Here is a 16,264-nt window from a genome sequence, read left to right on the forward strand (position 1 = left end):
TTACCTGCTCCCTGTGGGAGCTGAGATCCCACATACTGTACAGTGCAGCCAAATTAAAGGAAAAAAAGAATCCAACCACTTTCCATCCCCTTCCCTGCTCTTTCACTGCTCTCCCTGGGCTCACTGGTCTTCCTTCCACCTTCCTTTCCCCAGGTCACTCTCCACAGCAGCTGGAGGGATGGTTGTCAAGCATACATTAGATGGTATTATACCTTTGCTAAAAGCCCAGCAATGGATTCCCACTGCAAGTAGAATAAAATCCTAGCTGCCTTCCGTGGTTCTGCCTATCTCTTTAACATCACATATTCTCTCTTTCTCACTCACTAGGCACACAAGTCTCTCTTCCTCTTCTAATGAAGTCATTCCTTTTCAGGCCTTGCATCTTCTACACCCTCTGCCTAGGACACTCTTCCTTGGAGCCCCACCTGGCTGGCTTATTTGCGTCCTTTAGTGCTCAGCTCAAACATCACCTCCTCAGAGAGGACTTAGCAGACCTTCATGGCCCAGGACCACCTCCTGCCCCTTTAACCCCTACTGACCACTGCCTACCTCATCACCTGTATTTTCTTTATAGGATCTTTCTTAATCTGGGAATTTTTTTTTTTTATATTTAAAAATATATTTTATTAAATAATCTACTTGGAGAATAATTACAAAAGCTTTAAACAGTAATTCCAAGTAGTGAAAGGCAGTTTTCTTTAAAAGAAAAAAAAAGACCAGTCTTATTATGTTTTGCTGCTTTATACACAGGAATGATTTATTTTACAAACTAGTCAGTTGCAACATTAGCCTAAAAAATCAAAAACAGTTTTTAATATGTCTCAAAGGCAAGATGAACTTTATGATATGCTTTCACATTAACCAGTATGACAAACCATAAGAAACTTAACACCATAACAGTTCAAAATAAAATGTACAGAACAGGCACTTTGAAGTCAACCATTTGTGTGTAACTCACAGTTAATGTTGTGTGTACACGTCTCATTATTTCATCAAAGGTTATCAACCAATGAAACAAATATTCCTTTGATGCAAAAGCACAAACACATTTAGGTTCCAAACACCATGTTTTGGTTGTAATACATGCAAGACACGCCCTAAATTAGAAACATCTTCTGAAAGAAAAACAAAAAGCCAGGAATGAAAGCATTTACAAGCACTTGAATAAGTCCTTTAAGTGTTATATCAGTGTTTTTTAAACCCCTTCATTCTCAGGTAAGGGATTAAGAGGCCGAGAGAGACATCGTCTGCGAGGGTGAGGATACTGGAGACTGGCAGTGTCAGCATCGCAAGAGTGCTCTACCAGAGGAGGAGGAGGAGGAGGAAGGAGCTGGGCATAACTGGACCATCTCGATCCAGCCCGTGGGGAATCCAGAGGGGGAAAGAAATACCTGAAACAATGAAGAGAGGAACAAAACACCAAAACAGAACAAAAACAACAGAGAGAAAAAAAAAAAAAAACAGAAGAAAAAGAGAAAAGTAGTAAATACAAAGAGAACCAAAGAGGGGAAAACACATGCTAGAAAAAAAAGCTTTAGTATATTCATGCCAAAACTAACAGAACATAACAGCAAAATCAAGACCCTTACTCAAATCAGGCTTGCTTAAGCCAAGTATAGAAACTTGAAAAAAGAAATAGAATCTGTTTAACTTAAAATGTTCAAAAAAAATCTTCAGTATGAATGTTACAAAAGAAGACATTAATTATATAATTTAAAACATTTTCTAATCTCAGAAACAAACTGATGCTATCCTGAAATTTACATATCACATAAGCTTTTCTTTAAGCAAGGCTTCCCCTGTAGCAACAGCAGTTTTAGTGCACACATGACTCTCAGGACCAATTCAGGGAGACGTTCACATGGTATGCCCAGCTACTGCAACATACTTTCCAAGAAACACAGTCTTTGAACACACTTAGATGTTTTTCTGCAAAAACCTTTGATTAGTACAATGAAAACATTGTTGTAAGTTTTCAGTTTATATTCACTAAAGAGGTAAATATTTCTAATATGTGCTTGTATATTTTTATGGTGTGATTTCATGGCTTAAGGTTTCCTTCAAGTCAAAATTTGGAAATATATTATAAGAAGCAGATAAAGCTTTGCTGAAATTGTGCATGCATGTTAAACCTCCAGGTTCCATGTCCCAGGATTTTCTTAATTTTGTTAGCTGCTTCATTTAGTTCATATCCTCTGATGACAGAGCTATAAATCTTTTTTTGAGAAAATGCTAAAGTATTACGGGTAAGTTATAGTAGGCTAACAGTAGAACATATTTTTGAGCCCTTTTATTTATCAACATTTTGTACTAATCAAAGGTTTTTGCAGAAAAACATCTAAGTGTGTTCAAAGACTGTGTTTCTTGGGAATTTTATTTTCTCTGGTATGGGTTGCCTTTGAACAAATGGTACAATGCAATGGCCATGAAGCCAGGAACCTGTTTTTTTCCCTCTAAACCACTTAGATCAGTGACCAACAGAAGAGCTACCTTTTTTTTTTCTAAATGCTGAATGAGGGGATGCAGAGAGAAGGAGGCTTCCAAGCGAAGTTGCAGAACAAAAACCAAAAGGAAGAGACATGAATACGTTTGGTTAAATGTGGTAGAGATTAGAGTGACAAAGACAAAAGCAAAAAAACAAACAAAAAAAAAGGGAATAGTGGGGAAAGAAATGATGTTGGGAAAGACGGAATCAAACTGAGAAAAGCCTCAAATGCTGAGCTACAGCACCTGGAATTTACGCAGCAGGTCCTAAAGAGCCACTGAAGGCTTCTGAACAAAGCGATGAGCTCAGCACTTAGGCGGTGAATCTGGTAACAGGGTATAGGGTACATCAGCAGAATGGGAACAAGAGAAGGGAAGGCAGCCAGGTCAGCAATCATCCAAGGTCAAGATCTAAAACAGCGCAGACTTAATGAGATGGAAGAAATCCCCAAGAGACATATTTTGCAATAAACCCAGCAACTATCTGGAGGTAAAGGGTGAAAACAATGCAAATCTAAACAGACTCCAAGATTTCAACTGGGAAAACGGATAAATGTTTTAAATTGAGAAATTAGAAAAGAGAGTAAGAGACTGGGCTGTGGCTCCAGAAAGTCAACCTCCAGGAACAAATACATAGATTTGGGGTGGGGGGGCAGGGTTTAGGAGGGTGGTTCATTACCACCTCTTCCGCATTAACAGTATTCAGTGAAACACTTAGCTTGGTGAAACATTTACTGAAATACCAAATTTCTTACACAGCCTGTCCATCTCCACCACAGGCCACCTAGGCATGAATTCCCAGTACCTGGAATGTAGTTGACAGCTGAAAACTATTTGCTGAACAAATCACTAATGCAAAGATTACAGCTAAAACTGAGAACAAGATCAGTTCTCAAGGGAAAAGAGAACTGAACCTTGGAAAGATGTCTCTGGTCCAAGAAGAAGAAGAAATGGAGTGAAGAAATGAAGGGAAGATGAGCCAGAGACAGAGGGGAAGTATTAAATCAGAGAACACTGAAACCAAGAGAAGGAAACATGGAAATAGCAATTGCAGTTAAAAATATTGACTGTCAGGGGGAAAAGTCCAGAATGAGACCTAAGAAAAGACCTCTGAAGTTGGCAAGAAGATGACTGGGACCAGCCACTTCAATGGAGCTGTGAGGAACAAAGTGAGATCACACCTGTGGAAGGGAGGGGAAGGTGATGAGGAAGATGAGCAAAGAAGGTGACGGAAGGTTAAGAAGAGCCTCCTGGCATGCCAGCCCCACTCATCAATCCATCAACACGATCCAGAGTGCCAGCCTCAAGCAGAGGGAGAATCATCCAACCAAGATCAAACCAAGATTCAACTGGATATAGAAGTAGAATGGAAATCTGACAGGCGTGAGAGGAACAGTTGTTTTTTAAGTCCTGCAGCACTATGTAGCCGTAATAAAAATACACAGTCATTTATAAGCACACTGAGGCCAGCAATACTTAAATAAAACCTGAATATCGGTCCTACCATAAGAATTTTGCTTGGACTTTCAGCATCGTTCGAGCCACATGTTCTTTTGGAGCCTCTCAGTTGTGACAGATCCTCAGTTGCATCCACTTCATCATGTGAAGATAACTCCCATCCTTCAGCAAAGGCAAGCAGCATGTCATCGGCCACAGAGTCCCCGCTTCTGGGGCTGTCATTTGTCACCGTGTCAGCTGTGACCGTAGAGAGTGGAGATGCTGACGGCTGTGTGCCGGGTCTCCTGCTGTCTTCAAGGTGCTTTGATGAGGAAGCAAACTCTGCTGGAGATGTACAGCTCCTGGAAAGTTTGTTTTGCAGAAAATGTTTTAAACGCGTTTTCCTAGGAACGCTCTTTCTCGTGATGGCACTCCGAAGCTGAGACTCTTCTGCGATGACGTACACCCGGCAGCGGCCCCGGGTCACGGCGGTGTACACGTGCTGCCAGTGCTGGCGGCCCGCCTTCCCCACCACGTACACGACTGTCTTCTCCTCCGACCCCTGAGAGGAAAGAATGCATGGGGCAGTCTTACTACCGCATAAGGGGTTCACTTCCCGGACAGTCTACAAAGGTAGAAAGGAGACAAGTCCTCAAAGTGCTCTCAAGCGCATTCAACCTGGCCAGAGTACTCAGATGAATCCCCCTGAGGTGTTCCATTTTATTAATTATCCCAGAATTCCCACTTTCTAACTATGCTGCTAAGTTTAGGTGTCAGAGACCCACAACTGGTTTATAGAAACCCAGCAATAGACTTCAAAGTGCATGCAGTGCTAAAGCTTCCCTAATAAAAGGATTTGAAATGGCTGTATGGGCTTTATGTATGTTACTTATATAACAGAAGCACACACCTGAAATATCCAGGAACAGGACAACAGATAGACAAATACAGGTGAACATATTTATTTTTCTGCATCAAGTATCTATATATGTTGCAATATCAAAGATGCTTTACAATATAACAAAATTTTTAAAAACTGGAGACATATGTATAAAAATGATCACAACCATGTAACACAAAATAAAATTATTCTGATCTAAAAAACACAAAGTGAACATAAATATGTAACAAAAACAAGATAAATAAAACAGGAAGGAAATTCTACCAAAAATTTAACCGGTCTGTTAAACCTATGGATGATTTTTTTTCTTCCACTTTCCATATTTTTCCAATGTTGAACCATTTATTACTGATACGTTTATCAAGATAAAAAAATGGAACGATAAACCTTTGATTTTGGAGTTTAGCCAACCAAGTACTGTATAGGCCAGAAAAATGCCCAATGTCACCAAGTAACTGTGAGAAAACAATTTCAAGAAAACAATATCAAACTGTGGCTATCCTTAACACCTATGTTTTCAGTGCCAATGTAGACTAAGAAAGGGTTAGAACCATTCTCTCTCCCAATGCTCCCACATTCCTCTGCTGAAAGGGGAATTGTGGAGAGACAAAGAACAAGATGAAGCATGTAGAAAATACAGATTTGCACTTAAAAACAAACCCCATACACACCAAACACTTCCACCTTCCTGGACATAGAGAGTTTGAATCAACACTTCAGATCATAAAAGTTTGGTAAACATTTCCTTCTAATGCTGCTGAATCTCAGAAATGAATTTAAATGACACTTATTTCTACAAAAGCTAAATACATTTGCCAGACATACAGCACCAACACCCTGCCCTTGTACTTTATATTGTGTTTTCCTAAACAGGTAAATGTCTACCTAAACTTAGCTGAGTTCTTAAGTATCCTATAAGTCTCACTGAGAAAAATTTAACAGCTTCGTAATCAGTCTCCCCGTACCCACATTACTGCAATACACTGTCCTCCAAGCAGCCACATCTGTTAAATGCAAATCCAGCCACATCAGATTTTGCTTAAAACCCATTAATGGCTCCCTGGGCTCTCAAAGAAGTCCTAACTCCTTTATATGGCTCCTACAGAACTTCCAGATGTTCAAGCTGGTTTTAGAAAAGGCAGAGGAACCACAGATCAAATTGCCAACATCTGATGGATCATCGAAAAAGCAAGAGAGTTCCAGATAAACATCTATTTCTGCTTTAATGACTATGCCAAAGCCTTTGACTGTGTGGATCACAATAAACTGTGGAAAATTCTTCAAGAGATGGGAATACCAGACCACCTGACCTGCCTCTTGAGAAACCTGTATGCAGGTCAGGAAGCAACAGTTAGAACTGGACATGGAACAACAGATTGGTTCCAAATAGGAAAAGGAATACGTCAAGGCTGTATATTGTCACCCTGCTTATTTAACTTCTATGCAGAGTACATCATGAGAAACGCTGGGCTGGAAGAAGCACCAGCTGGAATCAAGATTGCCGGGAGAAATATCAATAACCTCAGATATGCAGATGACACCACCCTTATGGCAGAAAAGTGAAGAAGACCTAAAGAGCCTCTTGATGAAAGTGAAAGAGGAGAGTGAAAAGTTGGCTTAAAGCTCAACATTTAGAAAACTAAGATCATGGCATCCGGTCCCATCACTTCATGGCAGATAGATGGGGAAACAGTGGAAACAGTATATGACTGTTTTTCTAGACTCCAAAATCACTGCAGATGGTGACTGTAGCCATGAAATTAAAAGACGCTTACTCCTTGGAAGGCAAGTTATGACCAACCTAGACAGCATATTAAAAAGCAGAGACATTACTTTGCCAACAAAGGTCCGTCTAGTCAAGGCTATGGTTTTTCCAGTGGTCATGTATGGATGTGAGAGTTGGACTATGAAGAAAGCTGAGCGCCAAAGAATCGATGCTTTTGAACTGTGGTGTTGGAGAAGACTCTTGAGAGTCCCTTGGACTGCAAGGAGATCCAACCAGACCATTTTAAAGGAGATCAGTCCTGGGTCTTCATTGGAAGGACTGATGCTGAAGCTGAAACTCCAATACTTTGGCCACCTCATGCGAAGAGTTGACTCACTGGAAAAGACCCTGATGCTGGGAAGGATTGGGGGCAGGAGGAAAAGGGGACGACAAAGGATGAGATGGCTGGATGGCATCACCGACTTGATGGACATGAGTTTGAGTGAACTCCAGGAGTTGGTGATGGACAGGGAGGCCTAGTGTGCTCGATTCACAGGGTCGCAAAGAGTTGGACACGACTGAGCGACTGAACTGAACTGAACTGAAGTAAAAGTGCCATGCCAAGTCACACTGGAGACAGAGCAAGAGGGAAATTTAGTCCTCCTGGTCCTGATCCCTCTCCCGGGAGACAGAGGAAGACGACCTGCAGAATGAGGCTTTAACTACAGTGTCTTAGATCTGGAAAATATAGAGAGCTCTGAAGCAGAACGAGCAAAACGTTAGTGTCTGTACAGTAGTTTCTGTGCTATTGTGTATTTTGTTTACTAATTTAAAAAAATAATAAAAGCAATAAAAATTAGGAAGAAAATAATGCAATGTACTCCATCTTGGCAAGCTATTTAAATCATTTTATAAAAGTCCTCTCTTACCTGAAAAGTATGAATCGTTCTTGCCCATGCATGTTTTATGTGACAATATTGCATTAGTTTCCCAAAATCCACAGTTACTTCCAGGCCAGCCATATTATTAATGGTCAAAAATCTTTTCTTTCCAACAGTTACATCAGTTTTATCCTGTCACCAAAACAAATAACTGCTCTTTATGTTTTCTAATACATACTCTGCAAAGGTCTATTTGGGATTGAACATAAAATGCAAGCACCTTATGAATAAAATAGCATGAATCATTGTTAAGAATTTCAAAAAGCTTAAAATCTACGCTTGAGCACCAATTGAATACAGACAGACCCAAATACTTTAATAAACATAAGTGAAAGTTTTTGGTCATTGAAATTTAACCTTAATTTGACTCTTCGGAGAACAGTCTGTGTTGCTGTTCTTACTCTGAAGACTATGCATTTTACTTCTTGCAGTGATTGTATAAGTCTGCATATATTTTTGGCAAAGAGTTCACTTTTCTTTACAAATTTTAAAGAATAAACTTTAACTTTACAAAGGTGTTTATACAATGAGGGCAAATTCAAGGAGACCACTTCTACAGCTTCTATATTTAAGCAGCAACCACGGAAATGTTGCTTTGTAAAACATAATATAATGTCACTTGTCCCTTGGTTTTGTTACTTGAGCACTTCAAACTTATTAAAAATTTGTTTTTTCACAAAGTCTCCCAGAAAATGTAAGAGAAAGGAACATTTCCCAACTAATTTTATGAGGCCAGCATTAGTTGGCCTCATAAAATCAGAAAAGATGTCACTGGCAAACTACAAATCAAGATTCCTCATGGATACAAAGCCAAAAATTCTTAACAAAAAATTATGGAAGCAAACTGTCAGCTCTCATATGATTAGATTCTGAATCAATCCTCAGGCAATAAAAAGAAAACCAAATCTATCCCTCAGAGGTAAAAAGGTACTATTTTTTTGTTATCACCTACCGCTGTTATAAAAAATATTTCTCCGTTGCAGAGTCGAGTACCACTTTCAAAGTCATGCTTATTTTTAGCAAAACCAGGAGTACCACCATTAAAGTCTTTACCACTAGCTTTTAATTCATTATTTCGTGGACTGTTGAAGGTATTTTCAGGGAGTAACTCTGAGAGATATGCATTCTTGGTACAACAAATTTTATCACCAACTCCAAATTCAAGTCTATTCTGATGGTTTCTGGGATAGAAAATAAGAATACAGTATGAGAGTTTGGAAAACCTTAATTTCATTTTCTTTATGCACTGACTCCCACTCAGATCTGATCCAGTTCTCAAAATAATTTCCACAGACTCTTTACATCACTTTTGGTCTCCAAAGGTCACCAAGAAATCAGGAGGCTCCCACAGTTGTGGTCTGATTACCTACACTCACTTAAGCACCTCAAACTCAATGACATTTCCCAGCTGACTTTTTCCCAAGCCAGAAATTTTGGCATAAAGGCTGATGTCTGACTTTCCCTTCACATTCCAAAAGTTACCAAAACTCTTATTGACTCTTCCTTTTAAATTCATCCTCTCCTCTCCAATCTCTGTTATCACTACTCCAATTCACGTTTCACACATTTGTACATATTTCTATTATAATAATTATGACACTGTATCAGAATAGCAGCAAATTGTAAGTGCTTTAGGTATGTTATTTCATTTCACCTTTACTACAACTTTACGAGGGAGATTCTGAGTAAGTATGCTCTCTTACTTACATGGAAAGGTGAAATTACCTGCTCAAGACTGAGACCCGGACTTGATGGCCCCAATTATGTGCTTTTTAACCCTTTGTTGGGGGTACCTATCATGGTTTTTTGTGTCTTTCCTCAATAGACAAGGAGATCCTCTAGTAACTTAAACATTTCCGGATTCTCTGCACTTAATAAATGGTATTATTATTATTAAGTGAAAGTCACTCAGTTGTATCCAACTCTTTGTGATCCCATGGGGTCGCTACGTGTCGGACACGACTAAGCAACTTCACTTTTACTTTTCACTTTCACACACTGGAGAAGGAAATAGCAACCCACTCCACTGTTCTTGCCTGGAGAATCCCAGGGACAGGGGAACCTGGTGAGCTGCCGTCTATGGGGTCGCAAAGAGTCAGACACGACTGAAGCAACTTAGCAGCAGCAGCAGGACTAATACAATCCATGGAATTCTCGAGGCCAGAATACTGGAGTGGGTAGCCTTTCCCTTCTCCAGGGGATCTTCCCAACCCAGGAATCAAACTGGGGTCTCCTGCATTGCAGGTGGATTCTCTACCAGCTGAGCCACAAGGGAAGCCCTATTGATAAATGCAAGAGAAGTTATGTAGCCTGTCCTATGTGTGAACAGCATGGCTTTTCTATTCATTTATTTCCCCGACAGATGTTCACCTAAGGTGCTCTCTGCAGGCATCCTGTTGCTAAGGTTCTTGAATACATTTCACACATATCTAATTTGAAAAACTGCCATAAATTCTCAAAGCTCAATCTGCAGAGGCTAGAGGTAGGAAGCTACAAGGACAATTTTATTCCTTATTTTTCTCATTACACTGATTACCAAAAATTCCTAAGGCTCTATATCATACTTAATTGAAGAGATCAGCTGACTTCACAATGGAGAAAAAAGATTTTTAAATATGCAACTACAATGAAAAACGTCAATGATAAACTACAATGATAAACAAACGAAAGTACAATGAATTCAGGAAGCACTGTCCTCACTTGATTAGATGTCCTGTGTAGTGCTTGCAACAGCAGGCGTTGATCACGTCACAGTCCTGCCTGCAACACAGGAAAATGCAAGGGTCACTTTAATGGAATCTCTTTTGCATAGATTTCTACTACCAACAATTATGATATATGGGGTTCTATCAAAAGTTTCCAGAACTTTCCTCAGGAAAAGGTATTTAGTAATTTTGATTTAAATGTAAGTATTTCTTCCATTCAGATTTTCTATTAGTTACCAAATATAATATTTGGTAGAAAGAGCCCTCTCTCAGGAATTCTCTGGTGGTCCAGTGGTTGGGACTCAGTACTCTCACTGCCATGGGCCTGGTTCTATCCCTAGTCAGGGATTTAATATCCCGCAAATTGTGCAGCGTGACCAATAAATGAATGAACATGTGAATACCTCAAAATAAGAGAGGATTCACAGTAATGAACTACTAGAGTCTCCCATTTCAATAGCATCTAGATTAACAAGGTATGAAATTTAAAAGCTGCACTTTTAAAAACAATAAAATATTGTAAAGGCTTTACCTTCTAAATGCAATAAATTGTGATGTTTTCACGTCTTCTAGGTCCTTTTCTTTGAGTAAAGTACTAACTGCAGAATATAAATCTGATAATTGGAGAAAAAGGTTAACACAGAAAAGCACTGAATTATAACATTGTTTCAATCAATCAGTTCAGTCTGACTCTCTGTGACCCCATGGACTGCAGCACATCAGGCTTCCCTGTCTATCACCAACTCCTGGAGCTTACTCAAACTCATGTCCATTGAGTCAGTAATACAATCCAACCATCTTATCCTCTGTCGTCCGCTTCTCCTCCCACCTTCAATCTTTCCCAGCATAAGGGTCTTTTCCAATGAGTCAGTTCTTCCCATCAGGTGGCCAAAGTACTGGAGTTTCAGCTTCAGCATCAGTCCTTACAATGAATATTCAGGACTGATTTCCTTTAGATGGACTGGTTGGATCTCCTTGCAGTCCAAGGGACTCTCAAGAGTCTTCTCCAACACCACAGTTCAAAAGCATCAATTCTTCATCACTCAGCTTTCTTTATAGTCCAATTCTCACATCCATACATGACTACTGGAAAAACCATAGCTTTGACTAGACAGACCTTTGTTGGCAAAGTAAAGTCTCTGCTTTTTAATATGCTGTCTAGGTTGGTCATAACGTTTCTTCCAAGGAGCAAGGATCTTTGAATTTCATGACTGCAGTCACCATCTGCAGTGATTTTGGAGCCCAAGAAAATAAAATCTCACTGTTTCCAGTGTTTCCCCATCTATTTGCCATGAAGTGATGGGACCAGATGCCGTGATCTTAGTTTTCTGAATGTTGAGTTTTAATCCAACTTTCTCTCTCTCCTCTTTCACTTTCATCAAGAGGCTCTTTAGCTCTTCTTTGCTTTCTGCCATAAGGGTAGTGTCATCTGCATATATGAGGTTATTGATATTTCTCCTGGGAATCTTGATTCTACCTTGTGCTTCATCCAGCCCACATTTCGAATGATGTACTCTGCATATAAGTTAAATAAACAAGGTGACAATATATAGCCTTGATGTACTCCTTTTCCTATTTGGAACCATCCTTGTTGTTCCATGTCCATTTCTAACCTTTATTTCTTGACCTGCATACAGATTTCTCAGGAGGCAGGTTAGGTGGTCTGGTATTCCCATCTCTTTAAAAATCTTCCATAATTTGTTGTCAGGTTGGATGGCATCACTGACTCAATGGACATGGGTCTGGGTGAACTCTGGGAGTTGGTGATGGACAGGGAGCCCTGGCATGCTGCGATTCATGGGGTCACAAAGAGTCGGACACGACTGAGCGACTGAACTGAACTGAACACAGTCAAGAGCTTTGGCATAGTCAATAAAGCAGAAGTAGATGTTTTTCTGGAACTCTCTTGCTTTTTGATGATCCAGTGGATGTTGGCAATTTGATCTCTGGTTCCTCTGCCTTTACTAAATCCAGCTTAAACATCTGGAAATTCACAGTTCACATACTGTTGAAGCTAGCTTGGAGAATTTTGAGCATTGCTTTGCTAGTGTGTGAGATGAGTGCAATTGTGCAGTAGTTTGAACATTTTTTGGCATTGTCCTTCTTTGGGACTGGAATGAAAACTGACCTTTTTCAGTCTTGTGGCCACTGCTGAGTTTTCCAAATTTGCTGGCATATTGAGTGCAGCACTTTCACAGCATCATGTTTTAGGATTTGAAACAGCTCTACTGGAATTCCATTGCCTCCACTAGCTTTGTTAGTAGTGACCCTTCCTAAGGCCCACTTGACTTCACATTCCAGGATGTCTGGCTCTAGGTGAGTGATCACACCATCATGGTTATCTGGGTCATGAAGATCTTTTTTGTACAGTTCTTCCGTGTGTTCTTTCCACCTCTTGTTAATATCTTCTGCTTCTGTTAGGTCCATACCATTTCAGTCCTTTATTGTGCCCATCTTTGCATGAAATGTTCCCTTGGTATCTCTAATTTTCTTGAAGAGATCTCTAGTCTTTCCCATTCTATTGTTTTCCTCTATTTCTTTGCACTGATCACTGAAGAAGGCTTTCTTATCTCTCTTTGCAATTCTTTGGAATGCTGCATTCAAATGGGTATATCTTTCCTTTTCTCCTTTGCCTTTGGCTTCTCTTCTTTTCTCAGCTATTTGTAAGGCCCTCTCAGACAACCATTTTGCCTTTTGGCATTTCTTTTTCTTGGGGATGGTTTTGATCACTGCCTCCTGTACAATGTCACAAACCTCTGTCTGTAGTTCTTCAGGCACTCTATCAGATCTAATCCCTTGAATCTAGTTCTCACTTCCACTGTATAATTGTAAGGGATTTGATTTAGGTCATACCTGAACCGTCTAGTGGTTTAAGTCTGAATTTGGCAATAAGGAATTCATGATCTGAGCCACAGTTAGCTCGCAGTCTTGTTTTTGCTGACTGTATAGAGCTTCTCCATCTTTGGCTGCAAAGTATATAACCAATCTGATTTCACTATTGACCATCTGGTGATGTCCATGTGTAGAATCTTCACTTGTGTTGTTGGAAGATGGTGTTTGCTATGACCAGAGTGTTCTCTTGGCAAAACTCTGTTTGCCTTTGACCTGCTTCATTTTGTACTACAAGGTCAAATTTGCCTGTTACTCCAGGTATCTCTTGACTTCCTACTTTTGCATTCCACTCTCCTATAATGAAAAGGACATCTTTTTTGGGTGTTAGTTCTAGGAGGTCTTCATAGAACAATTCCTGGTTGGAGCATAGACTTGGATTACTTTGATATTGAATGGCTTGCCTTGGAAATGAACAGAGATCATTCTGTCATTTTTGAGACTACATCCAAGTACTATATTTCAGACTCTTTGGTTGACTATGAGGGCTATTCCATTTCTTCTAAGGGATTCCTGCCCACAGTAGTAGATATAATGGTCATCTGACTTAAATTCACATCCCAGTCCATTTTAGTTCGCTGATTCCTAAAATGTGAATGTTCACTTTTGCCATATCCCGTTTAATCACTTCCAATTTGCTTTGATTCATGAACCTAACATTCCAGAGTCCTATGCAATATTGCTCTTTACAGCACTGGACTTTACTTCTATCAGCAGTCACATCCACAACTAGGTGTTGTTTTTGCTTTGGTTCCGTCCTTTCATTCTTTCTGGAGTTATTTCTCCACTGATCTCCAGTAGCATATTGGGCACCTACTGACCTGGGGAGTTCATCTGTCAGTGTCCTATCTTTTTGCCTTTTCATACTCTTCAATGGGTTCTCCAGGCAAGAATACTGAAGTGGTTTGCCATTCCCTTCTCTAGTGGACCACTTTTTGTCAGAACTCTCCACCCTTGTCCGTCTTGGGCTGCCCCACATGGCATGGCTCACAGTTTCAGTGAGTTAGACAAGGCTGTGGTCCATGTGATCAGTTTGATTAGTTTTCTACAATTGTGGTTTTCATTCTGTCTGCCCTCTGGTGGATACGAATAACAGGCTTGTGGAAGCTTCCTGATGGGAGAGACTGACTGAGGGCAAACTCATTCAGAATTCCTGCTGAGGGGTCTCATCAAATGGGATACAGGTTCACCATGGGAGCATCAACCTTATTTGCTTCATCAGCCAGAACAAAAGAAAACAAAATGAAGGCAGTGTTCCAGACATTCTTCCTTAACCACTAGCCCAGACAGCTCCTAATTTGTAGTATTATCACTGAATATTTATCGATGGTTTGTGAATGCTAAATTTAAAGTATGAGCAAGAGGACAAAATATGTAACCGAATTATTAACGGATGACTTCTGTTTTAAGCTCTGGTGGCACTAGTGGTCACCAGTTATAGTTTGAGAATCTTATATGCTTTGCATCTGTGATTTGATCTTTAATTCAATCATCACAATATGCATATAATGCACGTATTATTATACCCAGAGCTGATACAGCTGATACAGCTGACATTTAGCTGATACAGACCTGTATAAAATAGGGAGATATTTCTATAGTATCTAGACTAGAGAACAGCTACTCCCCAAACACCACAAAGCCCTCCCTCACACCCCAACCATGTGGTTCCCTCCTCCAGAATCCCTAGATCTCCCCATGATTCAACAGCTAATAGGTTAACCCTGACACAGGAAGGGCATCTATTCCAATAGTGACCAGACTCTGCCAGCTATTAAATAGTTTAACTCTCACCACTGACTACATCCTTGCTACGAAAGTGAAACTGAGGCCCTTGGAAGTAAAAGAAGTTTTCCAGCAGGGTAGGGTGGCCAGCCTCCCTCTTATAGCACTCAGATCACTGACAGTGATAATGTCCACTTACAACTTGTCCTTCCTCACAGCCTGAGAAGCTGGCTTCCTCTCATCTCTCTTAGCAATGTTACAAATCAGGGAACATTTCTCAAGAAAGAAGATATAAAAATTGGGGAAAAAATATTTGGGGCTTTTAGGTCTTTCCCTCACAGATAAATCAAAAGGGAATGAAAAAGCCCAGTACTTGTAAGCCTTGCTCTAGGAAGACTGAATTAGTTGCTCATGGAGCCCTTCATTTTTCAGATGAAGAAAGGGTTATCAGTAAAACATGGCCAACACTCAGCTTACCTCCAGCCAAGCCCTGCTTGCAAAGGTCTCCCAGAGCCCTGTTTTCTTTCACACATACAGGATCATGCTGTTCTGCTCCTTGATTTGTTCACTCTCCCTACATCTTCCAGATCAATATACACACTGTATTTCCTTGATTCTAAGATATGCATTTTTTCTCACATTTTAACATCATTGGAATTCCAGCCCAGCTATGAAGCCTGTCTCAGGGCTTTGTATCTTGCAATAATAGGAATAACTGGGTAATTTATTAAGAAATACTTATTACTTAAGTGTTAAGTAATAATACTTAATTATTCATGAAAAAGTACTATATGCCTCTCTAATGAGTATTTATTCAATTCTCTTAAAGAGACTCATTTTCCAGCTGAAGTTTATAATTAAGATAGAGAAACAGCATCAGCTAAGCTCTGCTACCATTCTGAAACTTTTTTTTTAAGAACATTCTCATTAATGTAAAGAATGAGTGCCAGAAATAAAACTAAACTTATTTCAAGTAGATCTAAATGGAATAGCAGAGAAAGAAAGTTTCTTAACCATAGCTGTCTCATTTTCTTCAATTGTACTGATATCTACTATGAACTAAGCTGTGGTGAGGATAAACATTATCTAAATTATTCACAAAATGTGGAATAAAAAACAAGCCAAAAAACAATACACAGCTTATAATCCAATTTATATAAAACTAAATTGGTCTGTGTATGCATGGCAACCCACTCCACTATTCTTGCCAGGAGAATCCCACGGACAGGGCAGCCTGGCAGGCTACAGTCCATAGGGTTGCACAGAGTCGGACATGACTGAAGTGACTTAGCATATACACATGGATCTAATTAAGTTTTATAAAGATAAACACCAAGTTCTTCCTATGGATGTAACTTTTATGGGAGTTGACTCAGGGGAAGAGGAGTGGGAATGATTAAAGGAAATATTAATTTTTATTTCAAACGCTTCTGTACCATTTGACTTCTGTTAAGGAATATAAATGATTTCTATAATT

General features: G+C 39.7%; 1 protein-coding gene across 15 annotated transcripts in view; it reads right to left on the reverse strand.

Moving 5' to 3' along the window:
- The window catches only part of HELB (DNA helicase B), a 70,689-nt gene that overhangs the window by 11,714 nt on the left and 42,711 nt on the right, over positions 1-16,264 (reverse strand). For 6 of the 15 annotated variants that reach the window (XM_086400110.1, XM_086400111.1, XM_086400109.1 and 3 more), the window contains 6 exons: positions 10,706-10,787; positions 10,169-10,228; positions 8,421-8,649; positions 7,457-7,600; positions 3,989-4,483; positions 595-1,391 (listed from right to left, as the gene is read on the reverse strand). In XM_086400110.1, coding sequence (XP_086256236.1) covers positions 1,281-1,391; positions 3,989-4,483; positions 7,457-7,600; positions 8,421-8,649; positions 10,169-10,228; positions 10,706-10,787 — 1,121 coding nt within the window. In that variant the 3' untranslated portion in view covers positions 595-1,280. Of the gene's footprint in view, positions 1-594; positions 1,392-3,690; positions 4,484-7,456; positions 7,601-8,420; positions 8,650-10,168; positions 10,229-10,705; positions 10,788-16,264 lie in introns of those variants that run through there. The other 9 variants (XM_086400114.1, XM_086400107.1, XM_086400113.1 and 6 more) reach the window with 4 other exon arrangements.

Source organism: Bos grunniens, chromosome 5, assembly GCF_055505025.1.
Source record: "Bos grunniens cultivar Pamir isolate PY7600 chromosome 5, Bosgru_T2T1.0, whole genome shotgun sequence".
Classification (NCBI taxonomy): Eukaryota; Metazoa; Chordata; class Mammalia; order Artiodactyla; family Bovidae; genus Bos; species Bos grunniens.